The sequence below is a fragment of the Piliocolobus tephrosceles genome, chromosome 13, assembly GCF_002776525.5.
Source record: "Piliocolobus tephrosceles isolate RC106 chromosome 13, ASM277652v3, whole genome shotgun sequence".
Taxonomy (NCBI): Eukaryota; Metazoa; Chordata; class Mammalia; order Primates; family Cercopithecidae; genus Piliocolobus; species Piliocolobus tephrosceles.
The window spans coordinates 106462125-106484938 of record NC_045446.1 but is presented as its reverse complement, the minus strand read 5'-3'; the positions used below and the strand labels follow the sequence as shown (position 1 = coordinate 106484938).

The 22814-nt window shown below is 47.7% G+C and overlaps 2 protein-coding genes across 3 annotated transcripts; both read left to right on the top strand.

The window, feature by feature from the left end:
- Positions 1–4861: 4861 nt before the first annotated feature.
- Positions 4862–7314, top strand: APOA5 (apolipoprotein A5). Its single transcript, XM_023208288.1, has 4 exons — positions 4862–4873; positions 5386–5442; positions 5556–5667; positions 6160–7314. Exons 2-4 carry the CDS (start codon positions 5394–5396, stop codon positions 7097–7099), a joined length of 1101 nt encoding a protein of 366 aa, XP_023064056.1. The 5' UTR covers positions 4862–4873; positions 5386–5393; the 3' UTR covers positions 7100–7314.
- A 1045-nt stretch (positions 7315–8359) lies between these two features.
- Positions 8360–18452, top strand: ZPR1 (ZPR1 zinc finger). 2 transcript variants are annotated; one of them, XM_023208287.3, is made up of 14 exons: positions 8360–8538; positions 9511–9672; positions 10093–10183; positions 10570–10640; positions 11272–11358; positions 11516–11638; positions 12001–12048; positions 12226–12292; positions 12697–12767; positions 13514–13603; positions 14099–14209; positions 14910–14996; positions 16838–16903; positions 17612–18452. In XM_023208287.3, the coding sequence occupies exons 2-14, from the start codon at positions 9514–9516 to the stop codon at positions 17744–17746; spliced, it is 1206 nt and encodes a 401-aa protein (XP_023064055.1). In that variant the 5' UTR covers positions 8360–8538; positions 9511–9513; the 3' UTR covers positions 17747–18452. The 2 variants fall into 2 exon arrangements, with proteins under 2 accessions (XP_023064055.1, XP_023064054.1); XM_023208286.2 differs by lacking the exon at positions 8360–8538 and adding an exon at positions 9142–9355 and having other exon boundaries at positions 17612–18429.
- Positions 18453–22814: the final 4362 nt, after the last annotated feature.

Genomic DNA, 22814 nt, shown 5'->3' with positions numbered 1-22814 from the left:
TTAGTATGTTACAGATTTGTGCAACTATCACCACAATCTAAGTTTAGAACTGTTTTCATCATCCCACAAAGAAACCCCACACCCATTAGCAGTTATTCACTATTTCTTCCCAACCAACCTCCCCTCCTCCCAATAGCCCTAGGCAACCACTAGTCTACTTTCTGTCTCTAATGATTTGTCTTTTCTGGACATTTCATACAAATGAGATTTTACAACATGTGGTCTTTTGTGACTGGCTTTTTTCCCCTAGCATAATGTTTTGCAGGTTCGTCTGTGTTGTAGCAGGTATCAGTACTTCAACCCCTTTTATTGCCAAATAATATTCCATTATATGGATAGCTCGTATTTTGTTTATCCATTCATCAGTTGATGGACATTTGGGTTGTTTCCATTTTCTTGACTATTATGAACAATGTTGCCATGAACATTAATGCACAAGTTTTTGTGCAGATGTGTATTTTCATGTGTCTTGGTTTTATACCTAGGAGTAGAATTGCTGAGTCATAGGAGAGCTCCTCCATGTTTAACCATTAATTAACTGCCAGACTGTTTTCCAAAGAAACGGCACCATTGTACAATCCCACCAGCAAGGTATGAGGGTAGAATCCCTGATTTTTAACTGATCATTGAGCTCAGGTCCATTCAAAACAAAGATGACATTTCCTAACCTTCCTTACAAGTAGTTCTGACCAGTGGGATGGGAGAAGAGGTTAGGTTTTGTCTTTAAAAGAAAGAGTGGCCGGGCACCGTGGCTCACGCCTGCAATCCCAGCACTTTGGGAGGCTGAGGTGGGCGGATCACCTGAGGCCGGGAGTTCAGGACCAGCTTGACCGACATGGAGAAACCCTGCTCTACTAAAAATACAAAATTAGCTGGGCGTGGTGGTACGTGCCTGTAATCCCAGCTGCTCGGGAGGCTGAGGCGGGAGAATCGCTTGAACTCGGGAGGCGGAGGTTTCAATGGGCCAAGATTGTGTCATTGCACTGCAGCCTGGGCAACAAGAGTGAAACTCCGTCTCAAAAAAAAAAAAAAAGAAAGAAAGGAGGGTACACTCTGCACTCTCCTCTCCTCCACCCTGCCCCCTTTCCAGTGGCTGGATGTGGACATGGTGGTAAGCTATCTTAGATCATGTGGACAAGGGAAACACATACGGATATTAGAGTCTCCAGACACAAGGAACTTAGGACCCTGGACAGCTTTGTGGAGCAGTGCTTCCATACCAGCGTGAAGTTTTGTATGGGAGAAAATATACATTTTTAACTTCTGTAAGCCACTGTTATTTTGGGTCTTTCAGAGCAGCCATATATAATTTAATATATTTTCTTTCTATGATTCTTCTTTATTTTGATTATACTTCTACTTCTTTGCCCCTCTTTTAGGTGGGAGGTGCTGCTCCAAGCACTAACTCAGAATATAGACCCTCTCCCTCTTGCAATGGTGCCAGCTTGGAGTTCTTTGCTTCCACTGTAGGTGAAGGAAGGAAAAAGTATGGAGAACTCACATCCACTCTTCATTATCCTCAAACAGAAGTAACCCATTTTCTTCTGCTCACAGCCCATTGGCCAGAACTAACTATACGACCCCAATCTAATTGCAAAGGAGTCTGGGAAGTACAGCACAGTACATGGATCTTTGGAGAGCATTAATTTTCTCTGCCAAAGGTTTCTTTTTTTGTTTTGTTTTGTTTTTTTTTGAAACAGAGTCTTGCTCTGTCACCCAGGGTGGAGTCCAGTGGCCCAATCTTAGCTCACTGCGTTCTCTCCCTCCCAGGTTCAAGCACTCCTCCAGCCTCGGCCTCCCGAGTAGCTAGGATTACAGGCATGTGCCATCACACCTGGCTTTTTTTTTTTGTATTTTTAGTAGAGACAGGGTTTTACCATGTTGGCCAGGCTGGTCTCAAACTCCTGGCTTCAAGTGATCCACCTGCCTGGGTGTCCCAAAGTGTTGGGATTACAGCAGTGAGCCACTGCATCTGGCCAATACTGATGTTTTCTGACCTCAGTGTTTTTCTTTTCTCCTGGCACGCACTTTCCCTAGAGATTTCATCTACTCCCAAGTCTTCCACTGCCCCTATCTGCCAATGACTCCCAAAACTCTGTCTCCGGCCGATACTTCTCTCCTGGGCTTGAGATATCTGTATCCAACTGCCAGAACATCTCCGGTGGACAGCCTTTGGGCACAAGGTAACACCAGCCTGTGGGTATAAGTGATCACCCTAAGTCACTTTCAGTGGCTCTCCACTCCCATATTTTTTCATCCCCTGGAAATGTACCCTTCCCAAATACTCTGAGTCTCTCTTCTCCTCTGATGACTGTAGTTTTGTGATTGGATGGTAGTTCCTGTTGCTTTTTTCCTTTCAAATGAATTTTCTCTTAGGAGGCTTCTTAGCCATTATGCAAACAGACCTCAACTGGGCTTGCCCTATGCCTGTCTGAAACCCAGCTTAGGTTCAAGTTAGGACTCCTGTTAATCTAAGCTCTCACTTCCTGTCCCAACCTGCTTTTCCTTAGGAGGCTCCTGCTGTTGGTGAAAGAAAAAATCATCCCCCTAGTTGCCCAGGAAACCTGGGAATCATTGGGATTTTTTCCTCTCTTTCACCTTCCTCATCCAATCAGTCACCAAGTGCTATCAACTCTGCTGCCTTAGTAGCCCTTAGTACGTACTTACCTATCAACCGTCACTGCCATGCCATACTTCAGGTCTTCATTTCTCACTCGAATTACCAAAATATCCCTAAATAGTTCCTCTGCCTTCTGTCTGGCCACCCTCCTGAGTGATCTCTCCACCATGTACCTTACAGTGACTGCTTGCACAAGGCCCTTCATGACTTGGTCATAGTCTGCTCTCTCGAACCACCAGAGCCAAGCACCAGCTCTTACTGTGTGATGATGGACAGGCCACTTGATCTCTTCAAACCTCAGTTCCTAAATTAAATGAATGACTGAATTCACTCAACTTTGTATATATTAGGCACTGTGCAAAACATACTAGTGGATATAGAGATGAATTAGAAAAGCCCCTCCACTCAAAGAGCTCTCAGATTCATCAACAAATTATTGTGCGGTGAGACAGTAAGTGCTATAATTCAGGAATATACAATGTTGTGTGAATGATGTGGAATCAGTTTATCTCCAGAGCAGAAAAACGTGAAGGTAGAAGAGGGCGTTCAGAGTGACACTGGAGCTGTGCAGCAGGGGTTACTACTGTCCCCTCACATCCTTTCTTCTCTTCTTCCTAATAGAGTCCTTTTTCAGCTGGGCATACAGCCATCCAAAATAAAAACTGTATTTCCCAGCCTCCCTTTCAGCTAAGTGTAGCCATGTGACTAAGTTGTGGCCAATAGGATGTCAGTACGAGGGGTAATAGCAGCATCTGGGATGTGTGTTTAAAAGGAGGGAGTGTGTCCTTCTCCTTTTCCTCCTTCCTGTTCCCTGGGAGGTGAACTTGGTGGCTGGAGGTGAAGCAGCTGGAACTTGGACATGAGCGTCTTGTTGACGATAATAGTGCAACAAGATAGAAGCAGCCCTGGCTGGCCTACATTCACATGAGAAAGAAATAAGACTCCATTTTGTTTAAGCTATTCTCTTGCATATATATATACACACACACACACATCAGCTAAGTGTAGCCATGTGACTAACTTGTGGCCAATGGGATGTCAGTACGAGTGCTAAGAGCAGTATCTTGTGTGTGTGTGTATATATGTGTGTGTGTATATATATATATATACACATGTTATATTCTTGCATACATATATGTATGCAAGAATGTAACATATGTGTGTGTGTATATATACACACAATATGTTCCTTGCAGCCAAGTCTAATTCTAACTAATGCAAACTAACTCTAAAAAATGAATATACATTCACCAGGGGATAGGCTATTTCAAGCAGAGGGAAGAGTCTGTATTAAGGCAGGGAATGCTGTGGTTTTATGTGGCAGCGGATGAGACTGGAAATGAGTCAGGATGAGCCACAGTGGAGGATGAATTAAATGGGCAGGAGTGTGGCAGAAAGACCTGTTGGAGGCTATGAATGTAATCAAAGTGACAGACAACTGGTGCAATGATTATAGTGGAAATGGAGGAGAGGAGATTGATTCAAGATGCATTTAGGACCAAGAATCGGGAGCTTGTGAACATGCGTGTATGAGTACAGTAGATGGAGTGGGTGTGTCATCAGCGAAGATCTGAGCATTTGGGCTTGCTCTCCTCAGAGGCCCTGCTAGTGGAGTTCAGCCTTTCCCCATGGGGCAAATCCTACTTTCACTCCAGTTCCTGGGGCTCAGAGTCCCTGGCCCAGATGTCTCTTGCCATCTCACCCTGCCTGGCTTCCCTTGATTGTTCCAGGATTATTTCACAAAGAGGGACGTGGTTGGGTCTTTAACCCTGTGAATGCCGGCTCTCCCCAGGATGCCTGAGGAGCCTGTAGTGGAGCTGTCAGGGGCTGCTCAGGTTCTGGCTGGCAGCTGGACACTGTCCGTCTTGCCAGCTGGGACACAGTGCCTCTGGGTAGTTGTGTAAGAGATGGGCCCTTGGCAGACATACAGGTTCTTCTCTATTGGTGGGCCAGCCAGCAGGTCAGTGGGAAGGTTAAAGGTCATGGGGTTTGGGGGAAACTGGGTGAGGAGTTCAGACCCATTCCCAGTAAAGCTTCTGGGAAGCACTTCTCTACTGGGGTAGCCCCTGATACCAGGGCACTCATTAACCCTCTGGGTGCCAGGGAAAGGGCAGGAGGTGAGTGCTGGGAGGCAGCTGAGGTCAACTTCTTTTGAACTTCCACGTGGTATTTACTCAGAGCAATTGGTGCCAGAGGCTCAGGGCTCTGGAGTATAAAGCAGAATGTCTGCTCTCTGTGCCCAGACGTGAGCAGGTGAGCAGCTGGGGCAGAGGGATGGGGGTCGCAGTCCTAAGGGAGGGTATTGCAGGTGGCCTCAGGGGAGAGCCTGGGGTGGCCCCTAAGACGTCCTCTTGGAACACTTTGGCAGAGTTGCATCTTTGCCCTTGTTATGGCTCAGTTTTTCCCACCATGAAATGGGAGGGAGGGAGACAGGTGGGCAGGGGAGAGGTGGTAGAAGTGGCCTAGGGAGCTGCTCCTGGGGTCTGGGACCTTTGCAAAGGGGTTAGAGCACCACGCTCCCTGCTGTGTGACTGAGGTGGCAAGGGCACGCCCTCTCCCCATGTCTGAGGAAGACACCCCAGCCTCCTTGACTCGCCTAGGTCAGTCCTCCTGGGCCCCAACAGCTCTGTACTCCCCAGCCCAAAGAAGGATTAACAGGATTTTGGGCAGTTGCCCCTGGAGAGGTCCCCTGGGCAAGTCACCTGCACCATGTCCCTTCCTCTGCTTCTTCCCCTAACCAGGCCTTCCTCCACCTGTCTTCTCAGAGCAGATAATGGCAAGCATGGCTGCCGTGCTCACCTGGGCTCTGGCTCTTCTTTCAGGTGGGTCTCCGACCCTAACTTCAGCGTGGGGGTGTGGGTGGAGGCTGGCCTGAGGGCCCTGTCCACCCTGGGGAGGAGAGCCCAGGCTCTGATTACCTAGTCCCTCTCCGCAGTGTTTTCGGCCACCCAGGCACGGAAAGGCTTCTGGGACTACTTCAGTCAGACAAGCGGGGACAAAGGCAGGGTGGAGCAGATCCATCAGCAGAAGATGGCCCGCGAGCCCGCGTGAGTGCCCAGGGGAAGGGGAGTAGGCGAAGGGAGGAGACAGCTGGGCCATGCCATGATGCCCTGCCTCTGCTGCCTCAACCTCTGTGGCCGCTGCTGGGACAGAGGAAAGGAGCGGTGCTAGGGCTCTTCAGCGCCCTCTGCCTGCAGCCCCCACCTTGACAACTCCTAGCTGTTGCCCCATTGCCCACTGAGGCGCGGGACTTGGGATCAACCGGAAGACGCCCGCTGCAGTCCCCAGAATCAAAGGATGATGTGGCGCATCTATGTTTATTTGGAGAGTGTTGTAGGTCTGGATTTGCATGTGCGATGTGTTTGTGCTTCGTGCGTGAGGAGTTGTGACCGGCTAGGGTTAGGACAAGAGCCCTTGACTCTGGGGCCAACGCCCTGGGTCCTTGGTTCCCCCAGAGGATCAGTGACCGATGACTTGGGGATAAAGGAGATGATGGGGGCTAACAGTCTGATGACCTGGATATCTGTCCCCTTCCCCAGGAGCCTGAAAGACAGCCTTGAGCAAGACCTCAACAATATGAACAAGTTCCTGGAAAAGCTCAGGCCTCTGAGTGGGAGCGAGGCTCCTGGGCTCCCACAGGACCCGGTGGGCATGCGGCAGCAGCTGCAGGAGGAGTTGGAGGAGGTGAAGGCGCGCCTTCAGCCCTACATGGCAGAAGCGCACGAGCTGGTGGGCTGGAATTTGGAAGGCTTGCGGCAGCAACTGAAGCCCTACACGATGGATCTGATGGAGCAGGTGGCCCTGCGCGTGCAGGAGCTGCAGGAGCAGTTGCGCGTGGTGGGAGAAGACACCAAGGCCCAGCTGCTGGGGGGCGTGGACGAGGCGCGGGCTTTGCTGCAGGAGCTACAGAGCCGTGTGGTGAATCACACTGGCCGCTTCAGAGAGTTCTTCCACCCGTATGCCGAGAGCCTGGTGAGCGGCATCGGGCGCCACGTGCAGGAGCTGCACCGCAGGGTGGCTTCGCACGCCCCAGCCAGCCCCGCGCGCCTCAGTCGCTGCGTGCAGGTGCTCTCCCGGAAGCTCACGCTCAAGGCCAAGGCCCTGCACACACGCATCCAGCAGAACCTGGACCAGCTGCGCGATGAGCTCAGTAGGGCCTTTGCAGGCACTGGGACTGAGGAGGGGGCCGGCCCGGACCCCCAGATGCTCTCCGAGGAGGTGCGCCAGCGACTCCAGGCTTTCCGCCAGGACACCTACCTGCAGATCGCTGCCTTCACTCGCGCCATCGACCAGGAGACTGAGGAAGTCCAGCAGCAGCTGGCGCCACCTCCACCAGGCCACAGCGCCTTCACCCCAGAGTTTCAACAAACGGACAGTGGCAAGGTTCTGAGCAAGCTGCAGGCCCGTCTTGATGACCTGTGGGAAGACATCACTCACAGCCTTCATGACCAAGGCCACAGCCACCTGGGGGAGCCCTGAGGGTCTACCTGCCCAGGGCCATTCCCAGCTCCTTGTCTGGGGAGCCCTGGCTCTGAGCCTCTAGCATGGTTCAGTCCTTGAAAGTGGCCTGTTGGGTGGAGGGCGGAAGGTCCTGTGCAGGACAGGGAGGCCACCAAAGGGGCTGCTGTCTCCCGCATATCCAGCCTCCTGCGGCTCCCCCATCTGGATGCATTACACTCACCAGGCTTTGCAAACCCAGCCTTCCAGTGCTCATTTGGGAATGCTCATGAGTTGCTCCATTCAAGGGTGAGGGAGTAGGGAGGGAGAGGCACCATGCGTGTGGGTGATTATCTGCAAGCCTGTTTGCCGTGATGCCGGAAGCCTGTGCCACTACGTCCTGGAGTTTGGCTCTGGTCACTTCTGGCTGCCTGGTGCCATGGCAGCTATTAGGGGAATAGAAGGGAGAAAGAGGAGAATGTCATGGGGAGAACATGTGATGGTGTGTGAATATCCCTGCTGGCTCCGATGCTGGTGGGTATGAAAGGTGGGGACTGTGACAGGAGAGGGCAGAGCCCATGTTTCCTGACATAGCTCTACACCTAAATAAGGGACTGAACCCTCCAAACTGTGGGAGCTCCTTAAACCCTCTGGGGAGCATACTGTGTGCTCTCCCCCTCTCCAGCCCCTCCCTCTGGACTCCCAAGCTGAAGCCTAGACTTCTGGCTCAAATGAAATAGATGTTTATGATAGAAGTTTGCCTGGTGTGACTCTCATTTGGACCATGTCTGAAAGCAGTGGCCTCACCACTCTCCCCAAAGCACACCTATCACCCACTCCATTCCCTTGGTGCTCTTTCTCATCGACCCCCTCCCAGTCCAGGTTTGTCAAAGGGGTTCTGACTGGGCTCTGCTTCAGGGATCCTGGCTAGACAATGCTGTCTGTCAAACCTGGTGGGAGGGCCTGGGTTATGGACCCTTCCTCTGCGCCTGCACTATTCACTAGCCTGCTCCCCACAGGACAGTGGGCATGGAATGCAGGCTGTGTCTGGAAGACCTGTGGCCCTGGGGGACCTGAAATTCCTGAGGTGGGCTGCCTGCCTCCTTTGTTCCTGCTGTTCTAGAGTTTGAATGGCCTCTTTTTATGCTGGACTCTCTTCTTGGGACTCTCAAACTCTTTCACTCAGCAGCACCAATGCACCCTATGGGAACTGAAACTGCAGTGTGGTGGAGGAAGTGGAAAGGGTAAACACAGTCTCTTGTCTTTGGACTGCCCTGTCCGGCCCCCTTTCCTCCCAGTTCAGCCTACTGTCCCAGGGTTCTCAGCACCTGCCTGTTCCCCAACCCCGTAGCACAGACCCCACACATATGTAGGCTCATCATGCCTGCAGGCTGGTCTTCCAGGACACCCTGGATGTTGACAATGTTGGCCACAGAACTGGGCTGTGGACCCAGCACCTGGAGAGAAGAAGTGCTAGAAAGGTAGAAATAATAAAAGGTGTTTTTGTTGTTGTTAGGAAACTGGAAAAGCATGGGTCAAGGGGGTGGGCTATGGTGAGGATGGGAGGAGGTGAGAGTGAAAACGAGGGCTGTGTACTTGAGGCTGGGATTGGGGAAGGTATTGATGAGGACAGAATAGGGAGTGGGAAGGACAGAAAAGGACTGGGGGCTTCAGGGATTGAGAGAGGGGAAAAAGCTGAGCCACCTGGAGCGGGGACCTAGCACGCAAGCAGCATGTGGCCCAACACTGGAACCAAGCATCCCGGCTCCGGGCGCACCTTCTCAGGGATTCCCCAGGGACAAGTCCGGCCCCTTGTCCTCAAGGCTCTATAGAACCCGATGCGGTGGAGCTATTGTGAAGGAGCAAAAAACTGCCCTGGTTCTAAGAGGATGTCTTGGGGGAAGTGACGGCTGAGTTGAGGGGGATATGGCTGGCGATGGAAGGTTCGAGCCACATAAACCCGGGAACCGGGAGCCCTTGACGACATTGTTCGCAGGAGGCCCGGAGTCTGCGGCCTCTTTAAGAAGGGAGGCGGGGATAGTGGCAGCTGGCGGAAGTGACGATGAGGGGTGGGGCCGCTAGAGCGGCGGAAGTCGGAAGCAGAGGTCCAAATTGCGCGTGGTGGCCATGGCGGCTAGCGGGGCTGTGGAACCGAGGCCCCCGGGGGCTGCGGTCGCCCCCTCGCCCGCCCTGGCCCCGCCGCCCGCCCCTGATCACTTGTTCCGGCCCATCAGCGCCGAGGACGAGGAGCAGCAGCCCACCGAGATCGAATCGCTATGCATGAACTGTTACTGCAATGTGAGGCCGGGGGGTAGGGATTAGGCCGGGACGAGCCGGGGGTCGGACCCAGCCAGGTGGGCCTTGCCGGGGACCCCGAGACGCGCCCGGAGATAGTAGGGCGGGGGACGGGAGTTTCATTGATTTTTTTCCTTCGCTGCTTTCTGCTTCACCAGGGCATGACGCGCCTCCTGCTCACCAAGATTCCCTTCTTCAGAGAAATAATCGTGAGCTCCTTTTCCTGCGAGCACTGTGGCTGGAACAACACGGAGATCCAGTCGGCAGGCAGGGTCCAGGACCAGGGAGTACGCTACACTTTGACCGTCAGGGCTCCGGAGGTGAGAGGACCTTAGAGCAGGTACCTCAGTATTCTAGAGGGAGACTGGGGACTGGGGTCAGAGCTCTGGTCCAGGCGGTCTGATCTTAAATAAATCCCCCTATGTCTCCTAGCCTTAGTTTCTTTTGTAAAATGGTACTGGTGTTGTCATCAGCTCAAGTGAGATAAGATTTGTAAAAATGCTTCGTAAATGTCTGAGCGTATGAAATGAGCAGTTGTTGTTATGAATAGGATTCTCACCATTTGGACAGCCTGGCTCACACCACCTGTACTATGTGAAAGGAGCAGTCTGGACCCTGTGGAGTGGCGAGAGGGAGAGACAGCTGGGCTGGGGTCTGATGGAAAGGGGACAGTCTGGTTATCACTTGAGGAGAAGCTGTTCTGCAGCCTCTTTGTACTGAACGTATTCCTTTCTGCCCAGGACATGAATAGAGAAGTGGTGAAGACTGACTCTGCTACCACAAGGATTCCTGAGCTAGATTTTGAAATTCCTGCCTTTAGCCAGAAAGGAGGTAAGTTTAAGATCAGAGTATTTGGGCTGTTCACATGTAGCCAGAATCTTACCCTCTTTCTTGCAAACCCCCTGGTGCCAGGTCTAATGGTTTGTGTATGGGTTCTACCATGTAATCATTGTGATCTTCATTGGTTTATCATGAGTAGAAAGCTTAGGTCAGACAGCTCGAGATGGTAGAAAGTAATGGTAATAGCATAGTGTGTTTATTATAGAATTTTAGCATCACTGTTATCAGACATGAACAGAGCCTTGCACCTGGCCTTCTCATTTTATGGATGAGGAAATTAAGACCCAGAGAGTTCAAGTGAATTGCCCAGGGTCATACAGGCACTTGATAGCAGAGCTAAGGCTAAGTCACACTTGTCTTTTGTTGTTGTTCACAAGCTCTGACCACTGTTGAAGGATTGATCACCCGTGCTATCTCTGGCCTGGAGCAGGACCAGCCTGCACGAAGGGTAAGCTGGGGTTTTCTGATTGTAGCGGCTCAAGGAATAATTGCTTATATGTGTCTGACTATAGAGTGTCCCATGTGTCTGAATAGTCTCTGACTAAATTTTGGAAACTTTTTGGGTAAGCATATGGTGGTGCTGGAGCTGCTAGGATGTTGCATATGTTGTAATTATTGTCTTTTCCACTTCCTTCAGTATATATTCAGGCCTCATCAGACAGACGCTATAACATTACTTCTGAAGAGCCTTTCCTAATCCCCTTGGGTTATCTGTGTTTCCTGAGTATTCTATTGCATTCTTATACTTATTATGACAAGTAATATACTATAACTGCATTTTTAGTTATTTGTCTCCTTAATTGGCTGGGGAGTCCCATGAGAGGACTGATATATTTACTATTATATCTCTAACATGGCATGAGTGGCCGGGCTAAATGGTTGAATGAGTGAGAAAAATGAGCCTTGCCTGTCACCACCCGTCAACTTCAGGCTTGTTTGCTACCTCTCATTATGAAGCCTGAAGTTTCCACTCACACTGAGACAGGTGGTGACTTCCTAATGGAAGTAACATGGGCATGACAAGGGGCAGGGCATAAGTACACCACCGGGGCTGATGCTTTACTCTCTGTTCACGGCAGGCAAACAAAGATGCTACAGCTGAAAGAATTGATGAGTTCATTGTCAAACTAAAGGAGCTAAAGCAAGTAGCCTCCCCTTTCACTCTGGTGAGTATTGAGAGACTGGAGTTGCCCTTGATTAGGGGAGGAGGGACTATTAAGACTGCTGGGATTTTCCATTGTGGTGCCTGAGTGGTCTGATAGTAGGTGATGTAGGATTGTTTGTGATTTCCTTTTGCAAAGACTCTCTTCACCCATTTGTTAGATCATTGATGATCCCTCAGGGAACAGCTTTGTGGAAAACCCACATGCTCCTCAGAAAGATGATGCCCTGGTGATCACACACTACAACCGGACCCGACATCAGGAAGAGATGCTGGGGCTCCAAGTAAGTGGACTGAAGGATCCAGAAGAATGCTCTGGAATTATCACACACTCTGGATTGCTTGGAGTCAGTGGAACTTATTTTGCTGCTGCTGCTGCTCTGTGTGCCCTATCTCAGCTTGTTTGTGCTTCTCATCTTGCTCATGTCCAGGACTTGGGTAAACTTCATAGAAAGGATGGCAGTGGCTATGATCCTATCTTAAGCCCTGTTCTTCCCTTGGTTGGGGCTTTACTTTGTGGTTTCTCTAATTGATGAGGTGGCACCTGACATAAGTGAGCCAGAGCATTTTCTCCCACTCCAGGGCAGGGTGTTGGGGACACTGAGTTGTACCTGCCAACTTGCGATGTGCATCTTTGCTATTTTAGGAAGAAGCACCAGCAGAGAAGCCAGAAGAGGAAGATCTCAGAAATGAAGTGAGTCACACTGGCTACTGGTGAGGAAGGAGCAGAGTTGTGGGCTGAGACTGATGCTGTTCAGCCTCTGTCTTCCTTGTCACCAACATAGATGACCACCAGCATACCAACTGAGTGTCTTTAGCCTGAGCATCCCATCGAGGAGGGCTCACCCTTTGTCCCCATGTTGTGTTTCAGGTGCTCCAGTTCAACACAAACTGCCCAGAATGCAATGCCCCCGCTCAGACCAACATGAAGCTAGTACGTATCTTTTGCCAAGCAGTTGGGTTGCTCTTCTCTGACTCAGGCATGAAGATTATAATTAGGCTGGGAGCATCCCTTTCAAGGAAAGCACATGCGTTATACCCAGTGATAAGGAGGATATTATCTTTGATTAGACTGTGTACTTTGGGTTTTATGTTCAAAGAGAAAATTAGGCCATGGTCACTAGACTGTGTGTATGTGGTCTGAGCCATGCCTTCAAATGTGTGAACAGGGATCGCCATGGGTTGGGAACTTGCCCTTTCTAGAGCACTCTGTGGGTTGCCTCTTGTGAATATTTCCTGCAGTTCTGGGACCAGCATATGTTTGTGTGGGGTTTGGCTTTGTTTTTCCCCAGATGGTGGTCCTGTTCACCTGGAAGTAGATTTCCTTAACTCCGTTTTCCAGAAATCCCTCACTTTAAGGAGGTTATCATCATGGCTACCAACTGCGAGAACTGTGGGCATCGGACCAATGAGGTGGGTGGGCACCATTATTTGGGAAGAAGACTAGCTTAAGGTTAACCCCCTTTTAACTATCATTCTTCCTAAATACTTCAGGACTTGGGGGCAGGGGGTGTAGAGCAGCTTGGGTCTTTTTCTTAGGTCTAGTGTAGGGTAAGGAGCCCTTGAAGGAACGGGAAGTAGCCTAGAAAAGAAAAGTTAGAGATTCTATAACTTGTTTAAGACATTTTAAAGGTTGATGATATAAGAGAAAAGTCTTTTGACCCACTCCTCAGAGGTGTGGAAGTTCAGGGAGGCAGACTTAGACTTTACAATGAGGAACCCAATAGAGCTGTCTCAAAATAGAATGAGCTGCCTTGGAGAATTATAAATTCTCTTCCCCTGAGTGTATCTGAGTATAAGCTAATTCAGTTCTTTAACCAGAATATTATAAAGGAGACCCACACATTGGATGCAGTGGATGAAAGGACTGCAATAAATGCTTAAAAGTCTCTTTCAACCCCAAGAGTCAGGTTTTTTTAAGGTAAATTCAGAGTTTGTTGGCAGTTAGGGAGAGGTTTTGGCATGTTACCAGGGTTGGGCGCTGCTCCTGGCCAGCTCTTGGTGTTTTTGGTTTGGGTGACTGCTGTTTAGAAGGCTCTTTCTTTGGTAGCTATTAGTAGGCCTAACTGACTGGAGGTCCAAGCCTACACTCCACGTCTCCTGGGTACCAAGATAGGCTCAGGTCTTCTCTCTGTTGCTCCTGACTATTATCTATGCAGGTGAAATCTGGAGGAGCGGTAGAACCCTTGGGCACCAGGATCACCCTCCACATCACAGATCCCTCAGATATGACCAGAGACCTCCTCAAGGTAACAGTCAGCTTGGGAAAGTCAGTGTCCTCCTCGTAAGTTAGATAAGCTGTCTCTATCTAGGTGAAGCTGTCTTTTAGGAATAATGTTCAGGGCCATGAGGCATCTCCTACTTCCCTGGCTTTGAGGACCCCTGAGCAGAGGGGATTAATCCAAGGTTGGAATTGCAGATGTAGAAGGTGACCTGTTAGCTCTTTCTGATGACCGGGTAGCTTTTTGGCCCCCAGTGTCTATCTGGGTCTTCTCTCTGTCCCCTAATGACAGGATACCTGACAGCTTGAAACTGTGACTGAGTTTCCCTTTATTAAGTTGGATCCATTCCTGTGGTTCAGATGGACAGGAGTGAGTCTCAAGCTTTAACAAGGGAGTCAGAGAAAACTGGGACAGCTGCCCTTGTCCCCAGTCTATCACTGCTGGTATTAATTGAGCAGGAGGCCTCTGGTTGGCTTTCTTTGCTTCTGACTTAAAGCTTAAAACTGACCTCTCATCTCACAGTCTGAGACTTGCAGTGTGGAAATCCCAGAGCTAGAATTTGAACTGGGAATGGCCGTCCTTGGGGGCAAGTTCACCACACTGGAAGGGCTGCTGAAAGACATCCGAGAACTGGTGAGTCACCTGAGTAGTGTGTTAACCACCTTTGACCAATCTGGCTGTGTGAAAAAGGACTGGAAGACTTCAAACATCCTAGTTTTCGGTGGTGGTAACTGTGGGTTTCTCTGCCTTAAAGCTGGTTTAAGAGACTTAAATATTATTTTGGATTGTGAAGAGACTTAAGTATTATTTTAGATTGTGAAGATAAGTTTATGGGAAATGTTGAATGGAAATTCCAGGCCTAACTTTGGGACTTCATAGTTATTTTGTGGTCTTGGAGAAGTCATTTATTTTACTGGAAAGTTAGGTGATGAGGGTCCTTCTAAGCACCTAAAACTTCCCAACGTAAAAAACATACATGTGTTGACTTAGCCCAAATATTTATCTTCTTGATGAATTATTTCACTTGATTCTCTGTTGGGCATTTTGTAGTTGTAAATTGTGCTTTTTCTTTGCATTTCTTCTCCAAATTAGTATTAGAGATCATATTCTAAGTACATGTTTCGATTTTTGTTTTACATTGCCAGTTTTGTTATCTTGGCACATTATCCCATAGACTCTTAGTAGCGACTGCCTTGGTCAGAAAGGTGGTGTGGGCTAAATGGAAACCAAGTTTCCCTGACTGGGCACCCACTGCCACCCCCTGCGTAGTTTATGGTCAGGCCTAACAAATAGAAAGCCAGTATTCACACAGTTTGGATATCATTTATTGCAGGTGACCAAAAATCCTTTCACACTGGGTGACAGTTCCAATCCTTGCCGGAAAGAGAGACTGCAGGAGTTTAGCCAGAAGATGGACCAGGTAAGAGGTCACTGGCCGGTCAGTACTTAGGGTCCAGTGAACAAGAGGCTGCATGCTCATGTCTTGCCACTTTTTGAACCTCTAAACATCATGTTGGGCATTCTTCTGGTTTTTTTTTCTTTTTTTTTTTTGGAAGCAGTCTTGTTCTGTTGCCCAGGTTGGAGTGCAGTGGCGCAATCTTAGCTCACTGCAGCCTCTGCCTCCTGGGTTCACACAATTCTTCTGCCTCAGCCTCCCGAGTAGCTGGGATTGCAGGCGCACACTACCACGCGTGGCTAATTTTTTGTATTTTTAGTAGAGACAGGATTTCGCTATGTTGTCCAGACTGGTCTCAAACTCCTGACCTCGTGATCTGCCTGCCTCGGCCTCCCAAAGTGCTGGGATTACAGGCGTGAGCCACCGCGCCCAGCCCTATTCTGGTTTTCTATATTCCATGTCTTCTTTCTTGTTTTTCTCCTTTATTTTGTTAGAGCATCTCCTCCAGTAGCTTCCTGGGACAAAATACATCGGAAATAAAATTTCTGGGACCTTCCACGTCTGAACATTTCTTTATTCTGTTTTCACACTAAAGTGATTATTGGCTGGGAATACGATTCTAGGATAGAAATAATTTTCAAAGACACTGCACTACGGTCTACCAGTTTGGCTATTGAGAAGTCTGAAGCCATTTTGATTCCTGGTCTTTTATATGTGACCTAGTCTTGTGATCTCTTTGTCTCCTTTGATATGAAAAAATTTCAGGATGTGCCTTGGTGTGGGTCAATTTTTACCCACTGGGCTAGGCACTTGGTGGATCTGTGGATCTTTTCAGTCTGGAAAACTCATGTGGTTCAGTTTTAAGAAGGTTTCATGAATGATTCTTTTGAAGATTATCTTTTTTCTGATTTTTTTTTCTGTCCTTTCTGAGAACTCCTGGATTTTAGATATTAGACTTACTTGTCTGGTCTTCTATAATTTACTTTTTTTTTTTGTTCTATTCTTGGTTTCTTGGTTTTTTTGTTCTACTTTGGGAGATTCCCTCAACTTTATTTTTCAACCCTTCAATTGAGGTTTTCATTTCCACTAAAACTTTTATTTTCCAAGGAGAGTTTTAAAAAATAGAATCCTGTCTTAAGGATGTAGTATTTTTTTCTTCTTGAGGATTATTATTATTTTTTAAAATTTTTCAGCATGTAATTTATATAGCACTTCTTGATACTGATGTTGGATCTTTTTTGACATTTTATTCTCCTTGCATCCTCTTTTTTTCCCATTTGATTTCCCATCTTTCAATGTTAAGGGCTTTGCTCAGATGTCTGATAATTATTGTCTTCTTACAAGTAGCTGACTAAAGACCTGAGTAGGGGGTGAGCCTTGTTGACATGGGGCTTATTACAGGGGAATTTAGCTTAGTTGTTTTGTTGAGGTGGCCTCCAATGCCAGAATTGTTAGGTCTTTCCTCTTGGGCTAGTCAGATTCCACTCCGTGGTTATTGCATTTCTTGGCCTGAGGGTAAAGGCTTGGCCGGCAGTGTTCTGAGAGCTGTGGAAAGGGGGCTGGGGTGTGTATGTATTCTGTTTCCCATAAGCTTACATTCATTTAACCTCATTGTTCTTGATTCCTTTCCCTCTACCTTCAACTGGGCCAGCACCCCCCAGTCCACAGCTTGCTGATGTTGGCTTTTCTAACAGTCCTTGTTTTAGATCCTTTCCCCTCTACTTTCAGAGCTACCTAATTTCACCAATTCTTAAAACTTTTGGGGATTCTGTAATATAAATTGGGTTGGTTCTTGTCTGGCAGACATAGCCCCTTTTTATCAGAGGTTATGTAAAATTTACTTGCTGTGTTCTCTCTCTCCTTAGATCATCGAAGGTAACATGAAGGCCCACTTTATTATGGATGATCCAGCAGGAAACAGTTACTTGCAGGTATAGTAGACCTTCCCTGATGTTTCATAGAGATACATTTTCTGATCTTCCTTGAATATGTATCATTTCCCTAGAAACTGAAAGACTTGATTCTAAATGGACTGCTTTTTACCAAGGGGGCAAAGTTAGAAGATACATAAGGGAGAAAAGGGGGGGTGTGGGAGAGGATTTCTTTTTTTTTAAGTGTATGTAAAGAAGGAAAAAAAGGATACTCTGAGGTTCCTTTTTTCTGTATTCTAGCTCTTGTCCCAGTTCTGGAGTTTTCATTTTGCACATCTGATTATGGAGTGAGGAGAAATGGTGCCTCATCCAGAGGCCAAGATAGGAAACTGATAGGCTTTAAGTTGACTGAGGAGATAGTCCGGTGATTGATGTGCCTTTAACATTGATTGAATGCTTACCATGGGTCAGGCAAAACTTCTAAGTTCTTTCCAAGATTAAGACCATTGCTATACTTTTTATAAGAAGGTGCAGATATTACAAAATAGGTGGATCGTTCCCTCATTCTAGGGCTAGGGTCTTCCACCCCTGGCGCATGTGGGCTGTTGCTACCCACTAGTTCGGTCTAGCTGTGGGAAATTGGAGGCCAATAAAAATAAGAAGAAAAACCCAAAACTCATGATGTTCTTGGGAAAGTGGGAATTGGAAGCTGCCTGTAGGGAGGGGGAGTGGCACGGTGGCACTGATTGTCTGTCCTTGACCTTGCAGAATGTGTATGCACCTGAAGATGATCCTGAGATGAAGGTGGAGCGTTACAAGCGCACCTTTGACCAAAATGAGGAGCTAGGGCTCAATGACATGAAGACAGAGGGCTATGAGGCAGGCCTGGCTTCACAACGGTAGCAGTGGGGGGCTCAAGGGCCAGCCTCCAGTGCTGCTCTTTTTGTAGGTTATTTATTAGTATCAGAAGAAGGCTGGGAGTGTCCTCCCCACCAGCCCTTGCCCATGGTGGGGAGGACATCTGGTCTGAGTCAGAGATCTATGCACACTTTGTAAACAGCTTGTGATGTAAGTGTGAGCCTATTGTGTTACTTGACCTTATTTTGGAAGTTTTGAATTGGCCTAGGAGGAAACCCAGAAATGAACCAGGGGTATGTGATTATCACTTTTTTCATAGCAAGTCCTTACCCTCCCTCCACTTAATGCTCTGTCCTCTAAGGTTAGAACCCTGAAGTTGGAGAAGGTGGAATAAAGTTACACCTGGAGTTTGGCTGTTGGTTTCACGTATATAAAATACTGACTTTCAACAGGAAAGGAGTCTCCTGAGGGGAGACCGAGTCCAGCACAAGTGTAGTAGTTACCATTGAAATGACGACTTTCAAACAGCACTGGCCTCTGTATTGACCCTATCCTTGTTGATATGCTGTTAGAATTCAGCCTCCTAAGGAAAATTTTCCCATGTATCCACTGTAATTTGGGGATTGCAGATGGCATTTAATTCATTCCTACAACAGATGCTTGCTTATCTACTTTATGCCAAGCACACCACAGAACAGAGGACAAAATAAATCTCTTTTATGGAACTTAAAGTCTAGTGGGAAAAATGACAGTAAACAGATGAGGAAAACAGTACATCAGATGGTGACTAGTGTCATGGAGTAACGTAAAGCAGGGAAGGGGCTGGGTTGTGCAAGGAAAGCGGGAGTAGGGAAGATCTTCTGAACAAGAAGGTGATAATTTGACATTTGGGCAAAGCTGAGGAGGAGGTCAGGGAGTGAGCTGTGTGGGTAGCTGGGGAAAGAGATTTCCTGGCAGAGGGAACTGCAAATGCTAGAGCTGTGAGGTTAGAGCCAGTGGGGGTGTCTGATCAGTTAGCCCCACTCTCAGTTACAAATGTTGAAACACATTCATTCAGAGACAGGAGGCTATCTGCAGTTGTTCTGAAAGTTAAGGACCAGTGAGCACTCTGCTGCTCGGGCCCTGGACTTCCCAGCCAGTGTTCTTTGCACTGTAGTCTCCTGCCTCTCAAACAAAAGGTGACTCCTGCGGTGCAGACTGCAGGGTATTTGTTCAATAAAGACCAGTTCATTGATTAAGATGTTATCACAAACCTTACTGCTTTGTGTTGCAAACTTCTCTTTTTTTTTTTTTGGTAGAGACAGTCTTGCTCTGTTGCCCAGGCTGGAGTGCAGTGGTGTGATCTCTGCTCATTGCAACCTCTGCCTCCAGGGTTCAAGCAATTCTCCTGCCTCAGCCTCCCGAGTAGCTAGGACTACATGCGCACACCACTACGCCCAGCTAATTTTTTTTGTATTTTAGTAAAGACGGTTTCACTGTGTTGCCCAGGCTGGTCTCGAACTCCTGAGCTCAGGCAATTCGCCTGCCTCGGCCTCCCAAAGTGCTAGGATTACAGGCATGAGCCACCGTGCCCAGCCTGTTGCAAACTTAACTCTGAAGAATGAGTTAGAGATGACTTAGCAATCAGACATCTACTCTCATTGCTCTGTGAAACTATTCTCAAAGGTCACAAGTGACTTTCCAGTTGGCAAATGTTATCTCTTTCTGTCACATTTGATAGTGGACCATCTCTTCTTAACCCTTCTCTTGGTTCTCCAGATACTGTACCCTTGGTTTTCCCTTCACTTTGAATCTTTCTTATTTGCACACTTTGCCTCCTCCCTTTTTATTAAATTTGTTTCTGAGAGTTCTGCTTTCAGACATCTCCCCGTGTCGGATTCTTTGGCATCTTACTATCATGTGGGACTAACTTCCATACCTGTATCTCTAATTTTCTGTAAGTGAGGGCGAGAGTAAGGTGTGTGGAGACTCAGGTTAGCAAATGACTCATTCAAACTATAAAGCTTCAGTACTTTGAGCAAACTTCTCACAGGCAACTATTCTACCCTAAGAGATTATCTCTAGATATGTTTCCAGCTGGCTTGGGAATCTAAGTTTACCAGACAACCCTCTGATCTATCATTTGGTCTCTAGACTTCCCCATAGTGTAGGTGTGCTCTGTTAAGATAAACCGCAGTAGCAGGTTCATTTTCCATTGTGAAGGAAAAAAAATGGCACTCTGGCTTACTACTGAATCTCTTTTGAGTTTGATTGGTATGAGGCAATCTCCCAGAATCCACCCAGTTCCTAGGAAATGATGACCTGAGTTTCTGAACTTGCAAAGACTGAGGACGAGATGCCAGACCAGGATAACCCAGCTAAGGTACTTCCTGCCCTTTGATGACAAGGCATTCTTCAGTTTCATACCCTTCTCTTGAAGTATCTCTCAGCTCCTTTCTCATTTCATAAAGTGTGTCAGGATGGGAGCTTGCATATAGTTAACTAAGTCTTGCTCCACAGGCCCTAGCATATGACACATGGTTAATAAAATCTGTTGAAATCCTCCATCTTAGATCAAACCCTATTAGGACACTAGGGGTAACACCTATGGGTAATAAGATAGGGAAAGGGCCTTGCTTTAAAGCCAGGGTAGGTGAGTCAAAGTGCCAAGAACATGTGGATTCAGTTTCACAGCCACGAGTAAAATCTAGGTGGAAAAGTTTTGTGATTGTGTTAAAAAAGGAAAGTGGTTCGTGCGTGAGGGCACGCCTCCTGCTTTCATGGGTCAAGTATGTGAAATGCAGCCATGTTCAGTCATTAGACCTGTGGATGAACATATAGGTAGGTACTGAATGTACGTCTGTCGTGATGAGTGAGTTGAGGAGCGAGGTGAGTGTTGGGAGCAAGTATGAAGGGCAGTTGACTTGGCAAACTGAAAGCTTTAATGATGGCAGCACTTTCATTCTAACATCAGTCTATTTCCTTCTTTGTATACCTGGGGTATGTGCCTGATGCACACTGCAGAAAATGGTGCCTCTGCTTACATTTAGGGCAGTGGTAGTTAAGACTACTTGGCTTTATTCCTATTAAAACATTTTTTTGGCCGGGCACAGTGGCTCACGCCTGTAATCCCAGTGCTTTGGGAGGCCGATGCGGGCGGATCACGAGCTCAGGAGATTGAGACCATCCTGGCTAACATGGTGAAACCCTGTCTCTACTAAAAAATACAAAAAATTAGCTGGGTATGGTGGCGGGTGCTTGTAGTCCCAGCTACTCGGGAGGCTGAGACAGGAGAATGGTGTGAACCCGGGAGGCGGAGCTTGCAGTGAGTCGAGATCCCGCCATTGCACTTCAGTCTGGGAGACAGAGTGAGAATCCGTCTCAAAAACAACAACAACAAAAAACACTTTTTTTAACGCACTTCTTTTTAAGGCAAACGGCAGTGTTTCCAACTGTGAAGAGAAAACAAAGCTGCTTATTTTGTGTGTTCACCTCAGTTTAGTATTGGCACTTCCAATGCTTGTTTTCCTAGTCTGTAAGATGGGGATAATTGAGATAAACAAAATTATCCCCATTTTACAGGTGACAGAACAGCCTCACAGAGGCTAGGTAACTTCCAGAAGGAAGCAGAGCTTTTTTTTTTTTTTGAGACGGAGTCTCACTCTGTTGCCCAGACTGGAGTGCAATGGCATGATCTCGGCTCCCTATAACCTCTGCCTGCCAGGTTCAAGCGATTCTCCTGCCTCAGCTTCCTGAGTAGCTGGGACTACAGGTGCATGCCACCATGCCTGGCTACTTTCTGTATTTTTAGTAGAGACGGGGTTTCACTATGTTGGCCAGGCTGGTCTCAAACTCCTGACCTCGTGATCTACCCACCTCGGCCTCCCAAAGTGCAAGGATTACAGGCGTGAGCCACCGTGCCTGGCCAGAAGTAGAGTTTCTAAGAGGCAGGTGTCAAACCCAGGCCAGACTCTGAAACCTGAGCTCTGAATATTTTGAGCTCAACTCCACAATGACTGTATTTGTTCTATTAGATACAACTGCAGAGAGAGGCCAAAGCTCAGAGCAGGCCACTGGCACTGGCATCTGATCCTGCTTAACTGCCCTGCAGCGTAGGATGGAGACACTTGGGTCTTGTCAGGCTAAGGGACTGGGTAGGGTGGCTAGTGGTGGAATTGAAGAAAACAAATGGGCAGAAGGTGGCTGGGTGGAAGTTGAGAGGGCTACCCTGGCAGTGTTCACTGGAGAAGTGTGAGGCTTTCTGAATGCCTGCTGACACCAGGGTGGGGCAGGGCTGTGCAGTGCAGTGCAGTGTGAGATACACCAAATTGTACTAGAAGCCAAGGCAGGGTTGTGTAGGGGGTACCCCTGGGGCCCTCCACCTAGTGAAGCCCTATCTGCCCAGTATCCTCTCACCAGCCCTCAGAGCCCCAGCCAGCTTTCCTTTCTGGGCCTGTACTGCAACCCCCTCAACATGGCCCACTGGGTAAAAATTCATGCTTCAAGACTGATCCCCAAGCCTGTTTTGTATTATATGAGTAAAGAATTTTTAAACACTTATTCCCAGATAATGTATATTTATTTATGAAGTATAGCCCTGTCTGCTTGACTAATGTATTAAAACTGTCCTTTTTGACTCCTGGTCCAAGAAACTATTGTCTGCACTTCTGTGTAGTTGTGTATAGCATCCTGCAAATTCTGTCAGAAGTCTGATTTCAGTAACACTAAAACTTCTCTCTCAAATGATACACATTTTCAGTTTTAAGGCAAGTTCTGGGGAACAAATGTACAACATATTGACTATAGCTAATAATTCTGTATTGTTTACTTGAAGCTTGCTAAGACAAATTTAAGTGCCCCCCACCGAACTAGTACATAAATAGGTCTAGTGAAGGATGTTTTAATTAATTTGATTTTGGTAATCATTACACAATGTATAATTATATCCAATCATCACATTGTACACCTTGAATATATATAATTTTTGTCCAATAACCTTAATAAAGCTGGGAAGAAAACGATAAAAAAGTGACAGTCTAACATATGATAAGGTAAAAAGATACTTGGAGAAATTTGGATGACCTCTTGCACCCCACTTTGCTAGCCTCTACTCCCAAGAGTCATGTTCTGGCCA